Source organism: Clinocottus analis, unplaced genomic scaffold (genome assembly GCF_023055335.1).
Source record: "Clinocottus analis isolate CAN_PGR_092001 unplaced genomic scaffold, fCliAna1.0.p SCAF_5, whole genome shotgun sequence".
NCBI lineage: Eukaryota > Metazoa > Chordata > Actinopteri > Perciformes > Cottidae > Clinocottus > Clinocottus analis.
In genome coordinates, this window is record NW_027176207.1 from 20,904,228 (window position 1) to 20,927,594 (window position 23,367).

The 23,367-nt window shown below is 44.3% G+C and overlaps 2 protein-coding genes across 2 annotated transcripts; one reads left to right on the plus strand and one right to left on the minus strand.

Moving 5' to 3' along the window:
* LOC137802232 (cingulin-like) lies at positions 1 to 5,834 on the minus strand. The gene is made up of 2 exons (XM_068599955.1): positions 3,316 to 5,834; positions 1 to 3,049 (listed from the first exon to the last, which is right to left on the minus strand). Exons 1-2 carry the CDS (start codon positions 4,964 to 4,966, stop codon positions 2,106 to 2,108), a joined length of 2,595 nt encoding a protein of 864 aa, XP_068456056.1. The 5' UTR covers positions 4,967 to 5,834; the 3' UTR covers positions 1 to 2,105.
* A 2,625-nt stretch (positions 5,835 to 8,459) lies between these two features.
* On the plus strand, positions 8,460 to 22,594 carry LOC137802549 (phospholipid phosphatase 2-like). Its single transcript, XM_068600498.1, has 6 exons — positions 8,460 to 8,929; positions 17,711 to 17,862; positions 17,947 to 18,209; positions 19,298 to 19,355; positions 20,687 to 20,863; positions 21,604 to 22,594. Exons 1-6 carry the CDS (start codon positions 8,866 to 8,868, stop codon positions 21,751 to 21,753), a joined length of 864 nt encoding a protein of 287 aa, XP_068456599.1. The 5' UTR covers positions 8,460 to 8,865; the 3' UTR covers positions 21,754 to 22,594.
* The last annotated feature ends 773 nt before the right edge of the window (positions 22,595 to 23,367 follow it).

A 23,367-nucleotide genomic window follows, 5' to 3' on the forward strand; every position in this document is an offset into this window, starting at 1 on the left:
CTTCGCGTAATTCGTTTTGAAGCCAACGAGCTCTTCAAGTTTGGTGTTTAAACGAACTACGCTTTGCGTCCACTTGACCTTCTCCTTGTAATCTTCTGCTTGTAATCTTCCTGCTTCAGGAGCTTCTCTACAACCTCCATGTGGTTATTCACCAATACCTCATATTCCCTAAGTAGGGTCCTTTCCTGTTCTTCTCAGGCCGGGATGTTGCGCTTCAAACGATCCCCAATCGCAAACTCCTCGTTGGCGGCCAGAATGGTGTCTTGGAGTGCGAGGTTTTGGCTTGTGAGAGACTCCAACTTCGCTTGTAGTTCATTCCCTTTAGCTCTGCAGCGCTTCACCTCGACAAGGTCTCGCTGCATGGTCTGGATTTGATCATGCGAATCCTCACTGCTACGATGTTCTTCATCAATCGAAGCTTAGATGATCTTTTTGGCTTCTCTAACACCATCCCCAAGCTGCACTTCCTGGTGCAACTCACTGATAGTGTTTCGGAGTGCCAGGTTTTGGCTTGTCAGAGACTCCAACTTAGCCCGTAGTTGGTCCCCTGTAGTTCTGGAGCGCTTTACCTCGTCCATCTCCTGCTGAAAGTCCTTGAGGCTCTTCTCCAGAGAAACCTGCCAAGTTCTTTTAAGACGCTTAAGGCGCCTGGAAGTACTGTTGGGCCGACGCAATGTTGGACGTCGACTGCTGTCCCAGAGGTCGATGGGATGTTCCGGTTCAAAGATGGCGCACCCTCGATAGACTGGATGGACTCGGTGAGTTCGTCGACCCGCTGCTGTAGAGACTCGTTTTCACTTCTCTGCGCAGCGGCGTCGGATTGAATCACCCTGTTCATTTCGTCGTATCTGTTTTTGCGGGTGACCTTCTTCTCCAGGTCCTTGATGTTCTTGATCAGAGCGGTTTTCTCCCTGGTGAGACCGACCTTCTCTATCTTCATCTTCGCGTAATTCGTTTTGAAGCCAACGAGCTCTTCAAGTTTGGTGTTTAAACGAACTACGCTTTGCGTCCACTTGACCTTCTCCTTGTAATCTTCTGCTTGTAATCTTCCTGCTTCAGGAGCTTCTCTACAACCTCCATGTGGTTATTCACCAATACCTCATTTTCCCTAAGTAGGGTCCTTTCCTGTTCTTCTCAGGCCGGGATGTTGCGCTTCAAACGATCCCCAATCGCAAACTCCTCGTTGGCGGCCTGAATGGTGTCTTGGAGTGCGAGGTTTTGGCTTGTGAGAGACTCCAACTTCGCTTGTAGTTCATTCCCTTTAGCTCTGCAGCGCTTCACCTCGACACGGTCTCGCTGCATGGTCTGGATTTGATCATGCAAATCCTCACTGCTACGATGTTCTTCATCAATCGAAGCTTAGATGATCTTTTTGGCTTCTCTAACACCATCCCCAAGCTGCACTTCCTGGTGCAACTCACTGATAGTGTTTTGGAGTGCCAGGTTTTGGCTTGTCAGAGACTCCAACTTAGCCCGTAGTTGGTCCCCTGTAGTTCTGGAGCGCTTTACCTCGTCCATCTCCTGCTGAAAGTCCTTGAGGCTCTTCTCCAGAGAAACCTGCCAAGTTCTTTTAAGACGCTTAAGGCGCCTGGAAGTACTGTTGGGCCGACGCAATGTTGGACGTCGACTGCTGTCCCAGAGGTCTATTGTATGTTTCTGTTCAAAGATGGCGCACCCTCGATAGACTGGATGGACTTGGTGAGTTCGTCGACCCGCTGCTGTAGAGACTCGTTCTCACTTCTCTGCGCAGCGGCGTCGGATTGAATCACCCTGTTCATTTCGTCGTATCTGTTTTTGCGGGCGACCTTCTTCTCCAGGTCCTTGATGTTCTTGATCAGAGCAGTTTTCTCCCTGGTGAGACCGGCCTTCTCTATCTTCATCTTCGCGTAATTCGTTTTGAAGCCAACGAGCTCTTCAAGTTTGGTGTTTGAACGAACTACGCTTTGCGTCCACTTCACCTTCTCCTCCTGCAGGGAGTCGGTGGAGACTTTCAATAGGTCATGCTTCTGCTTGTAATCTTCCTGCTTCAGGAGCGTCTCTATAACCTCCATGTGGTTATTCACCAACACCTCATTTTCCCTAAGTAGGGTCCTTTCCTGTTCTTCTCAGGCCGGGATGTTGCGCTTGAAACGATCCCCAATCGCAAACTCCTCATTGGCGGCCTGAATGGTGTCTTGGAGTGCTAGGTTTTGGCTTGTCTGAGACTCTAACTTAGCCCATAGTTGGTCCCCTGTAGTTCTGCAGCACTCCACCTCGACAAGCTGTCGCTGCATGGTCTGGATTTGATCATGCGAATCCTCACTGCTATGATGTTCTTGATCAATCGAAGCTTGAATGTTCTTGTTGGCTTTTCTAACACCATCCCCGAGCTGCACTTCCTGGTGCAACTCACTGATAGTGTTTTGGAGTGCCAGGTTTTGGCTTGTCTGAGACTCTAACTTAGCCCATAGTTGGTCCCCTGTAGTTCTGCAGCACTCCACCTCGACAAGCTGTCGCTGCATGGTCTGGATTTGATCATGCGAATCCTCACTGCTACGATGTTCTTGATCAATCGAAGCTTGGATGTTCTTGTTGGCTTCTCTAACATCATGCCCAAGCTGCACTTCCTGGTGCAACTCACAGATAGTGTTTTGGAGTGCCAGGTTTTGGCTTGTCAGAGACTCCAACTTAGCCCGTAGTTGGTCCCCTGTAGTTCTGCAGCACTCCACCTCGTCCATCTCCCACAGGACGTCCTTGAGGCTCTTCTCCAGAGACTCCTTTCGTTGATGTTCCACGTTAAGTGAAGCTTGGAGAGTCGTGTTTGTTGCCCTAACCGCTTCTCCTCGCGCCGCTTCACTTTGCAACTCTCTGATGGTATTTTGGAGTGTGATGTTCTCCTCTTGAATGGCCAGTCTCTCGGCCTGTGTCCTGTTCACCTGTGCTTCCACCAAAGCACTCTCTCGCTGTTGAATATGAAGACACTGAATTCTTCTTTTAAATTCAGCGTTCTTCTTCCTTTCTGCGGCAACCTCTGCCTTCAGTTCTTGGAAGTCTCGCCCCGCAGGAAAACCTGCAAGAGGGGAAACCAGATAAATGGGGGTAAAAAAAAATTTTTAAGGGCAGGAGGAATCCGGATCATCCAAACTACACCCTTTCAAAACAAAAAAAAGAAAAAAGAAAGTAACTTGGGCAGGAAACCAGGTTACCCGGAGGAAAACCTGCCAAGTTCTTTTTAGACACTGAAGGCGCCTGGAAGTACTGTTGGGCCGACGCAAGGTTGGGCGTCGACTGCTGACCCAGAGGTCGATAGTATGTTTCAGTTCAAAGATGGCGCACCCTCGATAGACTGGATGGACTCGGTGAGTTCGTCGACTCGCTGCTGTAGAGACTCGTTCTCACTTCTCTGCGCAGCAGCGTCGGATTGAATCACCCTGTTCATTTCGTCGTATCGGTTTTTGCGGGCGACCTTCTTCTCCAGGTCTTTGATGTTCTTGATCAGAGCGGTTTTCTCCCTGGTGAGACTGGCCTTCTCTATCTTCATCTTCGCGTAATTCGTTTTGAAGCCAACGAGCTCTTCAAGCTTGGTGTTTAAACGAACTACGCTTTGCGTCCACTTGACCTTCTCCTCCTGCAGAGAGTCGGTGGAGACTTTCAATAGGTCATGCTTCTGCTTGTAATCTTCCTGCTTCAGGAGCTTCTCTATAACCTCCATGTGGTTATTCACTAACACCTCATTTTCCCTAAGTAGGGTCCTTTCCTGTTCTTCTAAGGCCGGGATGTTGCGCTTGAAACGATCCCCAATCGCAAACTCCTCGTTGGCGGCCTGAATGGTGTCTTGGAGTGCGAGGTTTTGGCTTGCGAGAGACTCCAACCTCGCCTGTAGTTCCTTCCCTTTAGTTCTGCAGCGCTTCACCTCGACAAGGTCTCGCTGCATGGTCTGGATTTGATCATGCAAATCCTCACTGCTACGATGTTCTTGATCAATCGAAGCTTGGATGTTCTTGTTGGCTTCTTTAACACCATCCCCAAGCTGCACTTCCTGGTGCAACTCACTGATGGTGTTTTGGAGTGCCAGGTTTTGGCTTGTCAGCGACTCCAACTTAGCCCGTAGTTGGTCCGCTGTAGTTCTGGAGCGCTTTACCTCGTCCATCTCCTGCTGGACGTCCTTGAGGCTCTTCTCCAGAGACTCCTTTCGTTGATGTTCCACGTTAAGTGAAGCTTGGAGAGTCGTGTTTGTTGCCCTAACCGCTTCTCCTCGGGCTGCTTCACTTTGCAACTCTCTGATGGTATTTTGGAGTGCGATGTTCTCCTCTTGAATGGCCAGTCTCTCGGCCTGTGTCCTGTTCACCTGTGCTTCCACCAAAGCACTCTCTCGCTGTTGAATATCAAGACACTGAATTATTTTTTTAAATTCAGCGTTCTTCTTCCTTTCTGCGGCACACTCTGCCTTCAGTTCTTGGAAGTCTCTCTCTTTGGCCTGCTGGTCTTCTCTTCTCTGGAGAACATTTTGATGTTCTCTGTCCAATTCGGCTTTCTCAGAGGCCAATTCGGCCTTTTCGGCCATCGCTGCTTCAAGCATCTTGTTAAAAATCTGATGGTTTTGGGCTTGATCTATTAGATCCCTAACTTGCTTGCTCTTGATATCGCAGGCTTTTTTGAGTGTAGCTTTTTGGACATTGAACTCTTGTGTCCTTTTGAGCTTGATGTCCGATCTCTCCCAGGACTCGACCTTCGCTTGGACCTTATGTATGTCCATGCAAAGGGACTTTAACTGCTTTTTCAAGCTGTTGAGGATGAGCAATTGGGCTTCTCCTTCCTCGACGGCATCCACCATGCCTACTACAGCCGGTTGTTCGGTGGCTGGATTCGGGGACCACTCGGGTCTGGCCATGCCTTGATTGGGGACGACAGGCTGAGTACCACCAGGTCTCGGACCCGGTTGCCGCAGTTGTTTCATGGCCTCTCTTTGCATCTTGATGGTGTTCATCGTGCTGGTGACGATTCTTGCAAAAAGAAAACTGTTCTTCAAAAAGAACGATGGGAGCTAATTGTTCTTCAAAAAGAACGATGTTAGCTATGTGTTCGTGGAAAGGAACGATGGGAGCTAAATGTTCGTGGAAAGGAACGATGTTAGCTATGTGTTCGTGGAAAGGAACGATGGGAGCTAAATGTTCGTGGAAAGGAACAATGTTAGCTATGTGTTCGTGAACAGGAACGATGGGAGCTAAATGTTCGTGGAAAGGAACAATGTTAGCTAGGTCTTCGTGAACAGGAACGATGGGAGCTAAATGTTCTTCAAAAAGAACGATGTTAGCGACGTGTTCGTAACCAGGAACAATGGGAGCTAAATGTTCGTGGAAAGGAACAATGTTCGCTAGGTGTTCGTGAACAGGAACGACGGGAGCTAAATGTTCTTCGAAAAGAACGATGTTAGCTACGTGTTCGTGAACAGGAACGACGGGAGCTAAATGCTCTTCGAAAAGAACGATGTTAGCTACGTGTTCGTGAGCAGGAACAACGGGAGCTAAATGTTCTTCGAAAAGAACGATGTTAGCTACGTGTTCGTGAACAAGAACGACGGGAGCTAAATGTTCTTCGAAAAGAACGATGTTAGCTTCGTGTTCGTGAACAGGAACGACGGGAGCTAAATGTTCTTCGAAAAGAACGATGTTAGCTACGTGTTCTTGAACAGGAACGATGTGCGCTACGCGTTGGTGGAAAAAAACGATGTGCGCTGTGTGCGTGGAATGGCAACACTGTTAGCTACGCTTGGTGGAAAGAAACGGTGGAAGCTAACCTTTCGAGATAAAAAACTGAGAAAACTTGAATTGGCGAGAGCAAAACAATAGCATCAGTAGAATATATCGAGCGAGAAGTTGGCTGGAAAAGCGGTCTACATATAACATTTCAGATTAAAGGCACGGAATGTAACTGCTGTGTGAGTCATCGAGTTCTATTGTTGCCGTGGCAAACACCAACTGCATTGTGGGTAAAGCAGGAGAACTCGCTAGAACTTTCAAACTGTTGTGACTCCAAACTCCCAAACTTGACATGCTAATAGGAATAATAACTCACACTGGATTACATTAATATTTTATATATTAATAAAGATATATATATATATATATATATATATATATATATATATATATATACATATATATATATACATATATATATATATATATATATATATATATATATATACATATATACATACATATATACATATATACATATATATATACATATATATATATAGTGTGTGTCAGTTTGTCTGAAACAACATGTGTGTTAGTTTGTGTGTGTGTTACTGTGTGTTAGTTTGTGTCTGAAATAGTGTGTGTGTAAGTTTGTGTTAGTTTGTGTATAAAACGACATGTGTAGAAATCAACCTGTATGTTAGTTTGTTTCTAAAACCAATGTGTGTCGAAACCAATGTGTGTGTTAGTTTGTGTTTGATATGTGTGTAGAAACCAACGTGTGTGTTACTGTGTGTTAGTTTGCGTCTGAAACCAACGTGTGTGTTACTGTGTGTTAGTTTGCGTCTGAAACCAACGTGTGTGTTACTGTGTGTTAGTTTGCGTCTGAAACCAACGTGTGTGTTAGTTTGTGTCTGAAACCAACGTGTGTGTTAGTTTGTGTCTGAAACCAACGTGTGTGTTAGTTTGTGTTAGTTTGTGTCTGAAACCAACGTGTGTGTTAGTTTGTGTTAGTTTGTGTCTGAAACCAACGTGTGTGTTAGTTTGTGTTAGTTTGTGTCTGAAACCAACGTGTGTGTTAGTTTGAGTCTGAAACGTGTGTAGAAACCAACGTGTGTGTTAGTTTGCGTTAGATATGTGTGTAGAAACCAACGTGTGTGTTAGTTTGAGTCTGAAACGTGTGTAGAAACCAACGTGTGTGTTAGTTTGTGTTAGTTTGTGTTTGATATGTGTGTAGAAACCAACGCGTGTGTTAGTTTGTGTTAGTTTGTGTCTGAAACTAACATGTGTGTTAGTTTTAACGATGAGTTAAAGTAGAAAACTTTATACTCACTTAAATGAAACAAACTTTAAAATGTTCCCTTTTTCACCTCAGAGCATGAAGCGGTCTCCGTTGAAAACTGAAATCCAATCCTCCTGCGTCCTCTTCTCTCAGGCGCCGAGAGGCCCAAACGGGCAGCAAAGCCCCGTCAGTGACGTTGAGCTGCAGCTGGGGGGCGACAGCGAGCCGCCTGCGGCCTCCACAGCCGACCCAGATGACCCGAAGACTCGTCTCCTCTTGTGCCTCCAGCTCTGCTCCCTGCTCCCTGCGTCCTGCAGGTCTTTCGCCTTGTTCCTCTCTCACATTTCTTCTGTTAAATACTTGCAATGAGTTTTGTGAGTTTCCTCATGTTGCAGAGCCGAGGTTCAGACCACTTTATAGCTGAGAATCTGTACGAATCTGTATCGGTGTTCATAACTGATTATTCCAGTAGTTATGGGTACAGTGTGTTTGTGCAGTCGATGCACGAGCCACCGTTCCCACATGAAAACAGGACATGTGTGTTGTGAGTGAAAGTGTGGATTTGTTCCAGATTGGTCCTGCGTTCTGGAGACTGCAACGTTTGTTTGAAGCCCTTTTTCCTCGCGGCACATGTGACACTAATAACATTAGCAATGTTTCTGTGTCCCCAGGAGCCGGCGTGCACAACACCAGCGAGTTTTCCTCGACTCGTGAACTGTAATCCTCTTGAGAGAGCGATTCAAAAGGAAGACACAGTTGTGACGTGTTAAAAGTCAAATTCCTGACTTGAGTGGTTGTTGCATAACTTTTTAAAGTAAACACTGCGAGACACTGATATGTGACGGTCAAACAATTTACGTCAAAAATGTGACATTTTTGACGTAATATTTCATTTTTACTGGCCTCTAAGCTGCTTCCGGCTTCATTGTGGAATCCCTAACTTTTAGTTCACCTTGAGAAAAAGGTTTCCCTGAATAAGTTATGCCTCCAAAGAAGAATACTACGTTTCTAAATACTTAAAATACAAATCAGGTCAGTGTGAGTAGTCCTCAAATACTTTAATCTCTTTAATCTGGAAATGTAAGAGAGAGCTCCAATGTGACTGTGACCACATTAATAATAGATAGATTATGAATAGATTGGTGTCTTTATTACGCAAATGAAAAAACTTTTGTGAGAACATTTTTTGTTGATTTGCAGTCAAAAATAATTGACTTACCAACAAGAAATTTGCTCACAAAGCATGTTTTTTTGTTAGCGTGATAAAGACACTAATCTACCGTCATAGTTGAGGTTCATACCTTTACCTGAAAGCTTAAATAACCACGTGGTAAAAAATGGGGAAACGTTGGATTTGATGAGCCAAATCCAGAGCGCGTAGCAGAGAGAAAGAAATCAGAGAGAGAGAGAGATAAGGTAGAGATAAAGAAAGATAAAGAAAGAGGGCGTTTCCTTCTCCAGGCCACGGAAAGGACTTCTGGAAGTGGGATCCTCCTCCAGCCGGTGGGATGTGCCCAGTGCCGCGCTGCTGGTGCAGAAAGACGCGCCCCTCTGTGCGTAAAAAGGCAGGACAGAGGCGCGCACGCAGCTGCACGCAGCGCGACGTCCTCTGCGGCTCACCTGGAACAGCGCACTGACAGAGAGAGAGAGAGAGACAGAGAGACACACAGAGAGAGAGAGACAGAGAGAGAGAGACAGGTGGGCGGGCAGGTACACAGAGAAGCGTAGCCGGAAGAACGAGCAGCTCGACTTGTCCGCAGAGAACTCTCTCCCGCAGTGACTCCAGGCGTGTTTCCTAAACTACACAACTCTGCCCTTGGCTTCTTTTTTTGTCTTCTTCTTCTTTCTTTTTTTTTTTTAAACTTGCTTTCTTTATGAGAGCGCAGCTGCGCTGGAGGAGCCATGGCCGAGCAGCGAGGGAAGAAGTTCATTCTGATCGCGGTGGATGTGCTGTGCGTGTTCGTCGGTGAGTCTCTTTGCCCGCGTCCTCCTCCTGACAACATGGCTGAACACCTGACAGCGTGTGGCCCCGCAGAGCTTTGTGTGTTTATTAGTGTGTGTGTGTGTGTGTGTGGAGCTGAATCAAGACTCCTCAACATCACAAACAAGCTCGTTTTAAAGTGAGAAAGCTGCACGGTGACGCGTGGGATTGCCCAACACTTTTTACAGAGCTATCGCAGGTCATCCAGTTGTTGTTTCGTGACTTGTCTGCCTGCAAGTTCTCTCAGATATTGACACCGAGGGCCTGTTGAGCAAAGTGACGTGTTCCCTGCAGCATCGGGCCTATCTTGTTCAAACAAGACGCGCTGATTCTTTCCCAACACCCCAGTGGGAAAATAGCTGCTCTTTAAAAGTCTGGCGTCTCCTCTGGAGTCACAGGTTGGGATCCATACAGGACTCTTCCTCCCTCTCTCCCTCCTCTTCCTCCCTCTCTCTCTCTTGCTCTTCCTCCCTCTCTCCCTCCTCTTCCTCCCTCTCTGTCTGCTGTGATGCACTCACACAATCTGAATGACTGGTGTTTGCTCTGGACCCAGAGGTCCAGTGTTTGTTTGTTTCTGTGCAGATTGTGCATCTCCACGTGTGTGTGTGTGTGTGTGTGTGTGTGTGTGTGTGTGTGTGTGTGTGTGTGTGTGTGTGTGTGTGTGTGTGTGTGTGAGGAAACATTTACAAGATCTGTGAATGCTTTCATGCTTTTTCGGCACATTCCTCCCTCCTCCCCGTGGCCCCTTTCTCTGTTTTTTAAAAACGCTTTAGTGGGAAGAGCAAAGATCACTGTCATGAATCTCTCTCTCTGTGGCAGTTAAAATCCTGTTTTGGAAACTGTGTGTGTGTTTGTGTGTGTGTGTCTGTCCCTTAGGGCCCCTTTGTGTGACTACTGTAGGGGGAAAGACAACAACGTGTCGCAGCTCGCTCCTGGTCTCCACTCTGAGCCCATTAGCAGAGTTTGACATCTTCCAGGTGTTTGGAGTCACATCTCCGGCTCCGTGAGGCCGGTTTAGGTGATGGGAGACGTCACATGTTCGTTTCCCCGCTGAGTTTATCTTCTTTTTAGGTGTTTTATACAATAAAATGGGGTCGAAGTATAACTTTGCTGCAGAGGAATCCATGTGAGGAAAGAAAGGAACGTTGAAGATTACAACATGTGGAGATCCACCTGTTGACTGACGGGGAGGAATGATAATGACCGGCTGGCTGTTCAACCCCCTACACACAAAGTGTGCGTGTGTGTGCACGCACACACACGTGTGTGAAACCCTAATAACAAGTGCACTGTCGGCTCCCTGCGTGTGCGTCCCGAAGGAGACAAAAGGAGTCCAGACTTTAGGAATGAGCTCAAAAAATAAGTGTTTCTGGCATAAATGTTTTATTTAGACATAATTAGAAGATGATGTCATGTTTTTCATAGTTTGTCGGAGACAAAATACCTCAAATTACGTGATGGGTCGTCATTAAGGAGTACAGTTGTGACATCTCAGTTCAACAAGTTCTTTTATTTATCTTCTCAGTACTAATAAACTCAAATATTATATTTTGGAACAGAGTTACTTCAATATGAGATCATGTAACACTGGGATTACCATCTGTACTCAACGAAACACTTTAATTTATAAACATTTTATTGCAATTTCAGCTCTATTATCATAACATTCTGTCGTCTTTCAGCAGATTGAAGACTTTTAACTTTTAGTGTTTAGACTTTTGTGTCGGACAAAAGATTTTTTAATTTAATCTGGAGCTCCAGAAAACTGTGTTGGTGATGTTTCACTGCTTTATCTTCTGATTTACATCCAGAGAAGAATATTCAGTTTAATAAACAATGAAAATAGTTTTTAAGGTTTTTTTTAAATGAGTTTTTTGTTGTTTTTTGTTTTCTTTCAAATTAGGAGTGTGTGTGGAGGGAAAACTGATCAGGTCTGACCCCAATCTAAAAGTGTGTGTGTGTGTGTGTGTGTGTGTGTGTGTGTGTGTGTGTGTTAGATATGGCAAGAATGTGCTGAGTGTCCAGATTGTAACAGATCCTGTGATTCTGCTCAGTGTTTTATTTCTCTCTCTTCCCGTCTGCAGTCGAGCCTCCATCCTGCCCTTATTTGTTATCACTACACACACACACACACCTTTTCTGTGTCTGTATAAGTTAAATGTAAGGCGACAGCTAGCTTGTATTGATAATAAGCTTATATTTCTATTCTGTAGCTCAGAATAAAGCTGGGACACAAGCTCACTATTCAACTGGTTATATTCCAGTATAACTAAATATCACCAATGTTTCTGGTGTTATGAGCTATGAGTCTATTTCTTATGATTTAATACACAATTAATATTTATGACTCTCGTAACTTACACGAGTCTAACGATGACGCCAAGAAGTGACGTATTCAGACCCGTTTTTTAATCCCTAATCCCTCCACTTCATCTTCAGCGCTCCACATCATTATTCACTCACACGTTGTGTCCATGGGTTCGATGCCTGGAGCCAAACTCCCGTCCTCAGACACGCGGGAGGTGACGATCTGCAACCTCCTAAAACTTAAAAGCAAATAAATAACGGTCATTCTGCAAAAAGGCACGCTAGTCAGATGACCTCGGATGACCTCACTCCCACACGCGAGAGTTGACTGTAATAATATGAATCAGTTGGGAAAATATGTAATGCGGCACACAGCTTTTTTACTGACAATATAGCATGCATTTTATAATTTAACATTAGAAGCTTATATATATATATATATATATATATATATATATATATATATATATATATATATATATATATATATATATATATATATATATATATATATATTTTTTTTTTTTTGTGCAAAAAAACTGATCTTGGTGCAGGACAAAGTGTCTGTTATCATGAACCAGTGTGAATACAAGGAGCTAAAGATAGTTTCAAGAAGAGTGGGTTGTGTTATTAGTGTGATATTTTCATATAAATATAGTAGTATATGACTGGTACCATGGAAGCTGGTGAATGATTAGTACAATAGATGCACTTTATAAAGGCGCTGCATTAACAAATCTGGGGATTTATTTTCTTAAGAGTCATTATTTGGTCTCTAGATGAATAGAATAAATAAACTTTCTTGTGCACGTTTTGTGTGTTAAAGGCACGTGCAACAAGGAGAGGTAAAGCACATGCTGTTAAAAAAAAGGCCCTTTAAATGTTCCCAGAGTCCAAAGGTCTTTCTAAAATGTCTTGTTTTGTCAAACCAATGCTCTAATCACAGACAAACAAAACAGCTGGGACCAGAACGCTTTCACAGAATGTGAAATAATAAATCAACGAAACGTCTCATCCATGGTCAGCCGCGACGAACAGTTCAGGTGAGAATCGGCGGTGAAGAAAGGGAAAGTGTTTGGTTGCGTGTGTAATTACCGACGCAGCCCTCGTACAAGCCGTTACAAGCTCAGAGATTTAGGAACTCCAGCGGCTGCAGAGTTTTGTAGCACAGCGTTTGCCTTGAGAGGTTGTTGAGTGTTATTTATGTCGCATTTTGCTGACAAAATGTTACACACACACACACACACACACTAGCTGATATGTGTCAAAGTCAAGTTGGATTTGTTGACTTCTGCTCTGGCGTTCCTGTGTGAAAATGAAGGGGCGACGCAAAGTGTGTGAGTGTGTGTGTGTCTTTCTCACTGTGTGTGTTTTCGTAGGCTAGCTTCTTGTAAAAAGGGGCATTGTGGTGATAAATGTATTGTTTGCATGGTTTCAAAAGGACTTTTCAGTTTCGTGAGAGAGAGGAAGAATTATTTTTAGTTTTTAAAAAGTTGGTTTTCACTCTTCAGTGAGATTTGAGTTATAGATATAAACTCCTTCAACACAATGCCAACTAAGTTCTTCAGAGGGAGCATTCCTCCCCATATCGTACAGTTTAATGTGTTATTATTATTATTGTTATGTACGTTACCAGCGGGACGTGTTAAGAATCACACAACCTGCTTTAACCACTGTGAAAGACAATCATGACACGCGTGTGCCAGATTCTTTCTCATCCAAGCACAAGAAATGGGATCTTTCTTTGGAAAATGTCTCATAATGTTGAGAAACTGTTAAAAAAAGAAGGAAAAAAGAGAGAATTTGGATTCACAACAACAATTTCAATGAGATCACAGAAATTAATCAGAAACATAACCTCCTCCTTGGCAGTAGAGTTCAGTCCTACTGGAGTACAGTCCAACTCAAAAATACTTAATATTAACACCTTCAGAGCCAGGGACGTTGTATTTGATAAATATATATATCAAGTTTTTGACACGTAGTAGTAAAAGTTGGCAGGTAAAAGAGTCCAGGTTGGCAGACGGAAAGAAACACAAGAAGTGCAGGAGTTTGAACATTTTTTTAATGTATTTCAGTCAATTCTTACTCTTTTTCTCTTTGTGGACGAACTCTAGTTTAAAGTAGTGCAAAAATTTCCAACTCAAAGGCTGTAATACTCCCAGAAAAAGCCTATTCTTCATCCACTGTTGTGTTGGACTTTCCCAGGAAAAATTTCAGGTCTAAAAGGAAGTGATGCCCTTTCTTTTCAACAACAGTTTTTTCTCTTCCTTTTCCCCGGGTTTACAAGAAGATTAGCCCACGCAAAACACAAAGAACAATGACGGCCACTCACTGTGGAGCGGGCAGACGTCCCTCACTGATGAGCACCAAAGATAGAGCCAAAATAAACACGAGAAGGAGTTAAATATTTAGTTTTCTGAGCTTTTCAGTGTGGCGCCGAGCACCAGTTTCAAAATCTCCGTTAGCTAACAAACTGATTTAACCTCAATGGGAGCACTAGTTTCAAACACCCGTTAGCTAACAAACTGATTTAACCTCAATGTGAACACTAGTTTAAAATCTCCGTTAGCTAACAAACTGATTTAACCTCAATGGGAGCACTAGTTTAAAATAACCGTTAGCTAATAAACTGATTTAACCTCAATGGGAGCACCTGTTTAAAATCTCTGTTAGCTAACAAACTGATTTAACCTCAATGGGAGCACTAGTTTAAAATAACCGTTAGCTAATAAACTGATTTAACCTCAATGGGAGCACTAGTTTCAAACACCCGTTGGATAACAAACTGATTTAACTTCAAGCAGAGCACTAGTTTAAAATCTCTGTTAGCTAATAAACTGATTTAACCTCAATAGGAGCACCAGTTTCAAAATACTCGTTAGCTAACAAACTGATATAACCTGAAGCGAATGGACGCCCACAGCTCGGTCACTGGTTTCCCATCAACTTGTTGGTCATTCGAATGACATCTCGAGGGCTGAATAACAGGAACACTTTCCACTTCCCGCTGGGTCAAAAAGTCAAGGGTAACTCGTCCTCATATCCGATTCCCAAATTCCACCATGTTTATTTTCTCAAAGTGGAATCGGGGAAAGGGAGCTCGTGCCAGAAGAGATTGTGAAAGCGCAAGACAATACTTTCCCTTCTCCCTTTTTTTTTTTTTTTTTTAATTAATGTTTTTTTTATCTCTTCTGTGGACAGAAACTTTGTTTGTTTTGAGAGGGAGGTTGAACTTATTTCTACATTGTCTGAAAGATTAAGAGGAAAAGAAACTCAACAGCTACACGTGAAATGTCAGAAAGTGTAGGACACAAGATGTTACAGGGATGGTGAATGAAATGTATTGGAAAAGGGACATTATAGTTTCACTTTTCTGCTAAAAACTCTCCAGTTTTGTCAAAATTTTCAAATCTGTTTAAGAAGGAAAGGATGGATTTTAAAGGAAGGATGAAGGAAATAAGAATAGAAGTTAAGAAAAGAAACATGGAACTAGTTTCTGATGAGATATCGCCAAAATAAATAAATAAATAAAGAACACTGATGGAAAAAGCAATGCTATTCTGTGTATTGCAGCACATACAAATTTAGGTATTTTTCTCTTGGCAGGAAAGGCCATTTTATATTTATTTATTTTTTAAATTTGGGGAAAGAACCTCCGCCCGGCCCCTGGGAGAGGAGACCGCCCCACCTGGGGAAAAACATACAGGCTTTCTGGAATAATAGCAGATAAAAGCAGTCGGTCACACTCCGATAATAGGATCTCTCTCTGGGCTCGGGTCCCAGAGGCCAGTGGAGCGTGTTTGATACGAAGGGAAATTGACTTTTCACTGATTCTGTTGTTAAAATAAGCTTAGCGGTACTGTGTGTGTGTGTGTGTGTGTGTGTGTGTGTGTGTGTGTGTGTGTGTGTGTTTTTTGAAGGCCATAGCCGAGCTCTGCCAGGGCGGAGATGTGAGTGGACAATGCGTAGCCACCAGAGACTTGTGTCCAACGAGCAGCGGCAGCCTCTTATCTAAATGTTATGCTTGCACCCTGCAGAATAAACAATGGCCGGGCCTCTTTTCAAAGAGACGCGGAGGGCACGCATGACCTGCTGCAATCATGAACTCTCGAGATGTGGAGAGCGAAAAAGGGAGGGCTTCCTTTTTTCATGAAAATAAATTATCCTCAATGAGGAAGTGGCTCATCATTAAAGATCATTAATGGCACTTGTTCAGAAGATGCATTCACTCTACTCGTGTCATGTTAAGCTGGACACGACCAAGAGTCTTTTCTTTTAATGCAAAAAGGACTTCTCGTTTTTTGTTCCATGTTTTCAGTTCCACTTTTTCCTTTTGTGGTTAATTCATAATGTCTTAAGCATTGACTTCTAATAGTTAAGGTTGGGCATTGACCTCTAATGGTTAAGGTTGGACATTGACCACTAATGGTTAAGGTTGGGCATTGACCACTAATGGTTAAGGTTGGGCATTGACCTCTAATGGTTAAGGTTGGGCATTGACCACTAATGGTTAAGGTTGGGCATTGACCACTAATGGTTAAGGTTGGGCATTGACCACTAATGGTTAAGGTTGGGCATTGACCACTAATGGTTAAGGTTGGGCATTGACCTCTAATGGTTAATTTGGGTATTGACCTCTAATGGTTGAGGTTTTGCATTGACCTCTAATGGTTAAGTTGGGTATTGACCTCTAATGGTTGAGGTTGGGCATTGACCTCTAATGGTTAAGGTTTGGCATTGACCTCTAATGGTTGAGGTTGGGCATTGACCTCTAATGGTTTTGTTGGGCATTGACCTTCACTGGTTAAGGTTGTGCTATGACCTTGGATATGCATTGAGTCTCGTTAGAGCTTTCTCACGTTGTCACAATGTGTTTGTAACCATAGAAACAACCCGAAATACCCTCCCCGCAGCATGTCTTCCTGTGTTTCATCGCCCTCGTGGCTTTCCCCCGTCGTCCCGCCTGTCGCCCACTCCGGGGGAAGGAAGCAATATGTTAGCGGAGAGCCGCTTGTACGCCGTCGCCCCGCTAACGTACTGACAAAACAAACCATTACTCGCTCGCGTCCGCTTCAGGAAGTTCGGCGACGACCTCTTGAAAAACAGGAAGAAGTATTTAAAAGTTGCCCGGAAGGTTCCGGACATCAGTCCTGCAGATCGGACCATTGTGCCCCCGGCTCAGATTTAAGAGGCAGGTTTACGCGACGCTTCTGCTGAGCGACTCTGAAGTCCGAGTTCTTTTGTTTGCGCTCGCAGAGAAAGCGTTAAAACAAATTTAACAACGACACAAAAAACTGTTGTCGCAAACATGCATGTTTTCTTTTTCACGCGTGTGAACGTGCGTCCTGGTCCCATCCTCGGCTCCCATGATCCTTCGGTCGTGGAAGCGGCGCCAAAGGTCACCGCTATCCCGTTCCCACAGAGGCGACGGCGTCGCCACTTGACGCTCCGCCGCCGACAGATTAATTTACTTGGCGGTGGGACCTTCTGCCCAAGAAGATGAAAGATTATCCACTTGGTGTGTTCTTAGCTGTTTCCTGAGCTGCGTGTCTTTGTGCTGCGAGTTCAACACCAGAGATGAAGGGTCGCGTTCATTCAGCGCGGCTCACAAAGAGACTGCATCGGTTACAGCAGAGGATTTTAAATGGTAGACACCTATTTAAAGGGGGAGGGGTCGTCATTGTATGCCTTCTGCAACTTAATGCCTGTGGGAATTTCAGCATCCAGGGTTGGGGGTTCTCAAAGTTTTGATGACTGAGGGCCAGTCGAGGAAGCCGGCATACAATTGAGGGAAAAGTGCACACGTAAAACAAAATATCTTTTGACTCTCACTTCCACATGAAACTGCAGAGCCGTCCACAAAAATGGAAAACTTCAGCAAAGAGGCTCGTTGAGGTTGACGCAGTAGCAAAGTGAAGATGTTTGAACTATAACGCATGCATTTCATGTCGGCACAACATTTCTCTGAGTATTGGTCTGCGAGCTCCGCTTAAACTTTGCCGTTTCTTTTCACGATTCTATTGCATACCACCGTAAAAGTCGGGTTACAAGCTGCTCCTATTGGTGGGTATCCCCAATGTAGCAAGCTAGCGCTCCCGCTAGCTCCCCGCTGCTGCTACTGCCCGCATCCCCACTGCCCGAGTCGAGCTGGGGCTGGTCCCGCTACCTTTGGTGGTTGTCGGGAAGCTAGCAGAGAGCTAGCAGCTGCATTAGCGGAGAGCGAGCAGCAGTGTTAGCGGAGAACTAGCAGCAGTGCTAGCTGGCTACAGCGGGGAGCTAACGGGGACACCCACCAAAGGTAGTCGCGGCTTGTAATCTTTTACGGTATATGATTTTTACATGACCGGAAAAATCTTGAAGAAAATTTTGAAGAAATTTTAAGTGGGAAATTTGCAAGAATAACTCTTTAAGAAATGTATATTGACAGTTCATGTTTTTTTGTGTGTCTTCTCCTAGCGGCGCTGCCCTCGGCCATCCTGACGCTGATGTTCAGCCCGTACCAACGAGGGATCTACTGCGATGACAAGAGCATCAGCTATCCCTACAGGAGGGACACCATCTCCCACGGAGCAATGGCCGCCGTCACCATCACCTGCTCCATCGTCATCGTCAGTCCCTCCTCCTTATCTCCTGAGAAATTTGAGAATATTTCCCCAAATGACCTAAAATAATCCTTCCATTTTTCTCCCCAGATCACCACGGGAGAAGCCTACCTCGTGCACACAAAGCGCCTGCACTCCAACTCCCAGTTCAACCAGTACCTGTCGGCGCTCTACAAGGTGGTCGGCACCTTCCTGTTCGGAGCGGCCGTCAGCCAGTCGCTCACCGACCTCGCCAAGTTCACCATCGGCCGGCCTCGGCCGAACTTCTTGTCCGTGTGCGGCCCGGTGAGCTGCAGCGGATACGTGCTGCAGATCAACTGCACCGGCAACCCACGCAACGTCACCGAGTCCCGGTGAGCTCCACCACTCTATTACTCCACCACTCTATCACTCCACCACTCTATCACTCCACCACTCTATCACTCCACCACTCCATTACTCCACCACTCTATCACTCCACCACTCTATTACTCCACCACTCTATTACTCCACCACTCTATTACTCCACCACTCCATTACTCCATTACTCCACCACTCTATCACTCCACCACTCTATCACTCCACCACTCTATCACTCCACCACTCCATTACTCCACCACTCTATCACTCCACCACTCTGTTACTCCACCATTCTGTTACTCCATCACTCCATTACTCTGTTACTGCACCACTCCATTACTCCACCATTCTATTACTCCATCACCTCACCACTCCACCACTCTATCACTCCACCACTCTATCACCTCACCACTCCACCACTCTATCACTCCACCACTCTATCACTTCACCACTCCACCACTCCACCACTTCATTCCTCCATCACTCCATCACCTCATCGCTCCATTACTCCATCACTCCATTACTCCATCATCTCACCACTCCATTACTCCATCACCTCACCACTCCATTACTCCATCAACTCATCACTCCATCACTCTATTACTCTATTACTCTGTCACTCCACCACTCTATCACTCCACCACTCCACCACTCCATTACTCCACCACTCCATTACTGCATCACTCCACCACTCCATCACCTCACCACTCCATTACTCCATTACTCCATCACTCCATCACCTCATCACTCCATCACTCCACCACTCCATCACCTCACCACTCCATCACTCCACCACTCCATCACCTCACCACTCCACCACTCCATCACCTCATCACTCCATTACTCCATTTCTCCGCCATTTTACAAGCAATTGTTCAACGTTAAACATGTTTATTTTTGTTAGTGTGGTTTAATTTCAACCGTTATCAATAATATAATAATAGTCTTGGACCATTAGAATTTTATTAATAAGTGGAATCCAATCAGAATTTCCCTTTTGGGATCATTTCAAAATTGGGGTATTAGTTCTATGATTGATTTCTTTGAAAAACGAGTGTATTTTAGACATGAATTGTGTTTTAATTGTCGTTCTTCCCCTCAGGTTGTCGTTCTACTCCGGCCACTCGTCCTTCGGGATGTACTGCATGCTCTTCTTGTCGGTGAGCGAGTCTCCTCCTTTGTTTCCTCCTTTTGTTTCCTCAAGACTTTCTGTAGCTTTTGAAATGTCTTTTTTCTTTTTATACCAAAAACATCAACGAAAAAAGTGACTGGAAACGTCATTGTTTCATGATTACACGCTGAACAATCGCCGGAAGACGGCGGCTTCAACATTAAAATAACAGATAGTGTTCAGGAGCGAAAGGAGATCCAGAAGAGTGTCATTATTTCTACTTTGTGTGATTTCTCACATAAAGTGCTGCAGTAACAGATACTTACAGCTTTTATAGTTTCCTAATTATGTTTGTCTTTGACTAAAGAGCATGGTTTATGCAGGAAACTCAAATGTAATACCTTTTTAAGACCTTTATTTCCATGTTTAAAAAAAGTTATTAACGTCTGTGTTGTAATATTTTGGGATTGTTTACTTGCATTTTTCTTAATATTCTATTATTTATGGTTAATATTCTTTATGAGACTCGAACAACATTATTATGTGTTGTCATTTGATCATATATAAGAAGATACAACTAGTGGATTTCTTGTTTTTACATTTTGTGTTAAAATACTAAAACTTATTTTAGTTTTTGTCCAATTTAATTGTGATTTCCAATAAGTAGAAGTTCATTAATTAATTGAGTCATTTTATGTCGGGTCGCTAATAGCTTCCCGCTGTATCAAACTAGTGCTGCTGCTAGCTTCCCGCTGTATCAAACTAGTGCTGCTGCTAGCTTCCCGCTATATCAAGTGTTTTGAAGCAGGCCATTACTAAATGAACTTTTAAAAGAAAAAAAGAAGAAAAAAAAGTCTAACACGTGCGCTCGTGCTAAACATTTTCTAGACTTCTATCCTTATGGGTCCATCTTGTGCAATTCGTGTTAAAAGGAAAAAATATATAAAATGACAAAAAGAACTCAATATAAGATTTAACAAGCTGCTAGCTTCCCGCTGTATCAAGCTAGTGCTGCTGCTAGCTTCCCGCTGTATCATGCTAGTGCTGCTGCTAGCTTCCCGCTGTATCATGCTAGTGCTGCTGCTAGCTTCCCGCTGTAGCGAGCGAGTGCTGCTGCTGCTGCCCGTGTCGGGCGTCGGGGCTGGTCCCACTACCTTAGGTGGTTGTCTGGGAGCTAGCAGCAGTGCTAGCGGAGAACTAGCATCAGCGCTACCTGGCCACAGCGGGTAGCTAACGGGGGACACCCAACGACGGTAGCAGCAGCTTGTAACCCGACTTTTACGTTAGAAGGAGAAAAAAAAGAATTTCACAAATATATAAGAAATATTTGAATTCATAAATAAGTTGTTAAAAACAGTGTTTGTGTTATTTGTGTTGCAGCTCTACGTGCAGGCGCGCATGCAGGGGAAGTGGACGCGTCTGGTGCGACCGACCATCCAGTTCTTCCTGGTGGCGTTCTCCTTCTACGTCGGCTACACGCGCGTCTCCGACTACAAGCACCACTGGAGCGACGTGCTGGTGGGGCTCCTGCAGGGGGCGCTCATCGCCGTGCTCACCGTGAGTGAAACCAGGCCACGCAAGTTTGTGTGTAGAAACACAAAATGATCCAGGAAAACCCTCCGATCTGCACTTTGTGTGTTTTTATTTTTTGTATTTTGTTGTGTTATGTATTTGGTATCAAATAACATCCAGGAAGTAACCAACAAGTTCACACACGCACACACACATTCAAGCTCACACTTTACACACACACACACACCTAGACAGACACACAAACACACTCCTACCTAGACAAACACACACATTTACAAACTTACACACACTCATATTCAAGCCCGCACTTTACACACACACCTAAATGCACGCGTGCGCACACACACGCACACACGCACGCACGCACGCACACACACCTAGATACACACACACACACACACACTCACACACACTCACTCGCACACACACACTCACTCGCACACACACACACACACTCACTCGCACACACACACACACTCACTCGCACACACACACACACACACATACACACACACACACATACTTAGACAAACTCACACTCATATTTACACACTCATATTCAAGCCCGCACTTTATACACACACACACACACACACTCACTCACACACACCCCTAGACACACACACACACACCTATACAAACTCAGTCATATTCAAGTCCGCACTTTATACACACACATTTACCTAGACACACACACACTCACATCCCCCCCCACCCCCCTCTTCTCCTCCTCTGACATCACTTCCTTCCTTCCGCCCTCAAAGGTTCGCTACGTGTCCGACTTCTTCAAGCGGCGGCCGCCGCTCTGCGCGCACGCCGACACGGCGGAGGTCGAGCAGCTGGAGCGCAAACCGAGCCCGCAGCCTCCGGACCCGCAGCACGGAAACCACTACAACTACTCCGGACCAGTATGAGCTCTCCCAGTACGAACTCTCTCTCTCTGTCGCTCCGTCACCACAGCACACGCACAACAACGACAACGACAACAACAACGACGACAACAACGCGAGACAGGACGGCTCCTCTTCAGCTGCCACTCCTCCAGACGCTGGTGTGTGTGTGTGTGTGTGTGTGTGTGTGTGTGTGTGTGTGTGTGTGTGTGTGATTGAGTTTTGTTGTGTACATGTGAAACAAGTTCTGTTCAAAAGTGTTTTTTTGTGCTGCTTTTATGAGACAAACGTTTCAGATTTGTGGCGGAAACTGAAAAAAGCAAAGAGATGTGTTGATTAATTAAACACACACACACACACGCACACATTGCAAAGAGGGGCGTGACCTTGGAGGCTGAATGTTTTCTACTTTGTTGTTCTTCTGCGGTCAGATAAGACTTGTTTATTTTTTACACTGGAGCTCGTTCTCGTTCCTTCACGTTTGTCAATATTTAAATGTCTTCATGACGATGGACTGCTTTAACAACACATACATTTTCTTTTTTGTATAGCGCTAACTGTTTTATTTTGTTTATATCTTCTGTCTCTAATAAAACAAAGTGTAACTTTTTAAGACCGCATCACCACTACTTTCTTTGCTGTGACGTTGCAAGTGCAACTTTTTTTGGAGCTGGCGACCATGTTTGTTTTTTTTCATTTGTGTACTAAAACCAGACATACGGGGACACGAGTCCAGTGTTCGCTCCATAAACTACAACTTTTATTTTTTTGAATTTCAAGTGTGTAAACCCACCGTGTCTGATGTATGACGTGTAACCTCTTGTGAAACTGCACATAATGTACTCCATTCCTCCATAAATACTAGCCAGCGCGACGTCTACGAGTGCTTTCTTCTGCAGGAATGAATGCAAAATGGTTGTTGTTTACTGTGTGTGTGTGTGTGTGTGTGTGATGCAGGAAGGGAATACTTTTCTTTTCCTCATCGAGCCGTTGGTTCTGGTGATTTTCAGAGCGCCGCGGCGTCGTGTCTGGACTTGCTGCTGACGGCGAGGAATGAAGCCACGCCAGAGGAGATTCTTTCTTTCTTCTTCTTGAGAAGTTTAAATTGACCCAGATCTTCATCGGTGTCGGTGTTCTGGTACATTAGTTTAAAATCAAACACCAAACTGGTTTACATGTCGTATTCCTTGTCATTTGCGAGAGAAAAGGGATTCTATGAAACCAGTTCAGACTGAGCGACTGTTATAAAACTGTAAGTCATAGCTTGTTTTATAAAGAAGGAAAAGAAAGAAACTGCTGTATTTGGATTTAGGACTATTTGTAATATAGAAGTGAAATGTTTTGGTTCATGAGAAAATTCAATTTTTGAATGTTATCTGAACTAAAACCTCAGTAACTTTGTTTTACTTCACTTTATCAAAGTCAACCTTTGCAGAGAGAAAGTTCACGTGTTGAATTTTGAGCAGAGGGCTAAAAGAAAAGCTGTTTTCAAATACTATCACTTCAATTAGTCTTATTATAAATACTTAATATGATGGAAGCGTGAAATTCAGAAATAGTTATAAACTGACCATTAAATCTTTGTACTAAATGTGTCATGTGTTATAAACATTTATATTTAATCCAGGCATAAACGAT

Coding starts and splice junctions, on each gene's coding strand:
- LOC137802232 (XM_068599955.1), bottom strand. CDS start 4,966: ATGAACACCATCAAGATGCAAAGAGAGGCCATGAAACAACTGCGGCAA. Junction 3,050..3,315: donor GTCCATCCAGTCTATCGAGG/GTGCGCCATCTT, acceptor CCCCTCTTGCAG/GTTTTCCTGCGGGGCGAGAC.
- LOC137802549 (XM_068600498.1), top strand. CDS start 8,866: ATGGCCGAGCAGCGAGGGAAGAAGTTCATTCTGATCGCGGTGGATGTG. Junction 17,863..17,946: donor TCACCTGCTCCATCGTCATC/GTCAGTCCCTCC, acceptor TTTTCTCCCCAG/ATCACCACGGGAGAAGCCTA. Junction 19,356..20,686: donor ACTGCATGCTCTTCTTGTCG/GTGAGCGAGTCT, acceptor TTTGTGTTGCAG/CTCTACGTGCAGGCGCGCAT.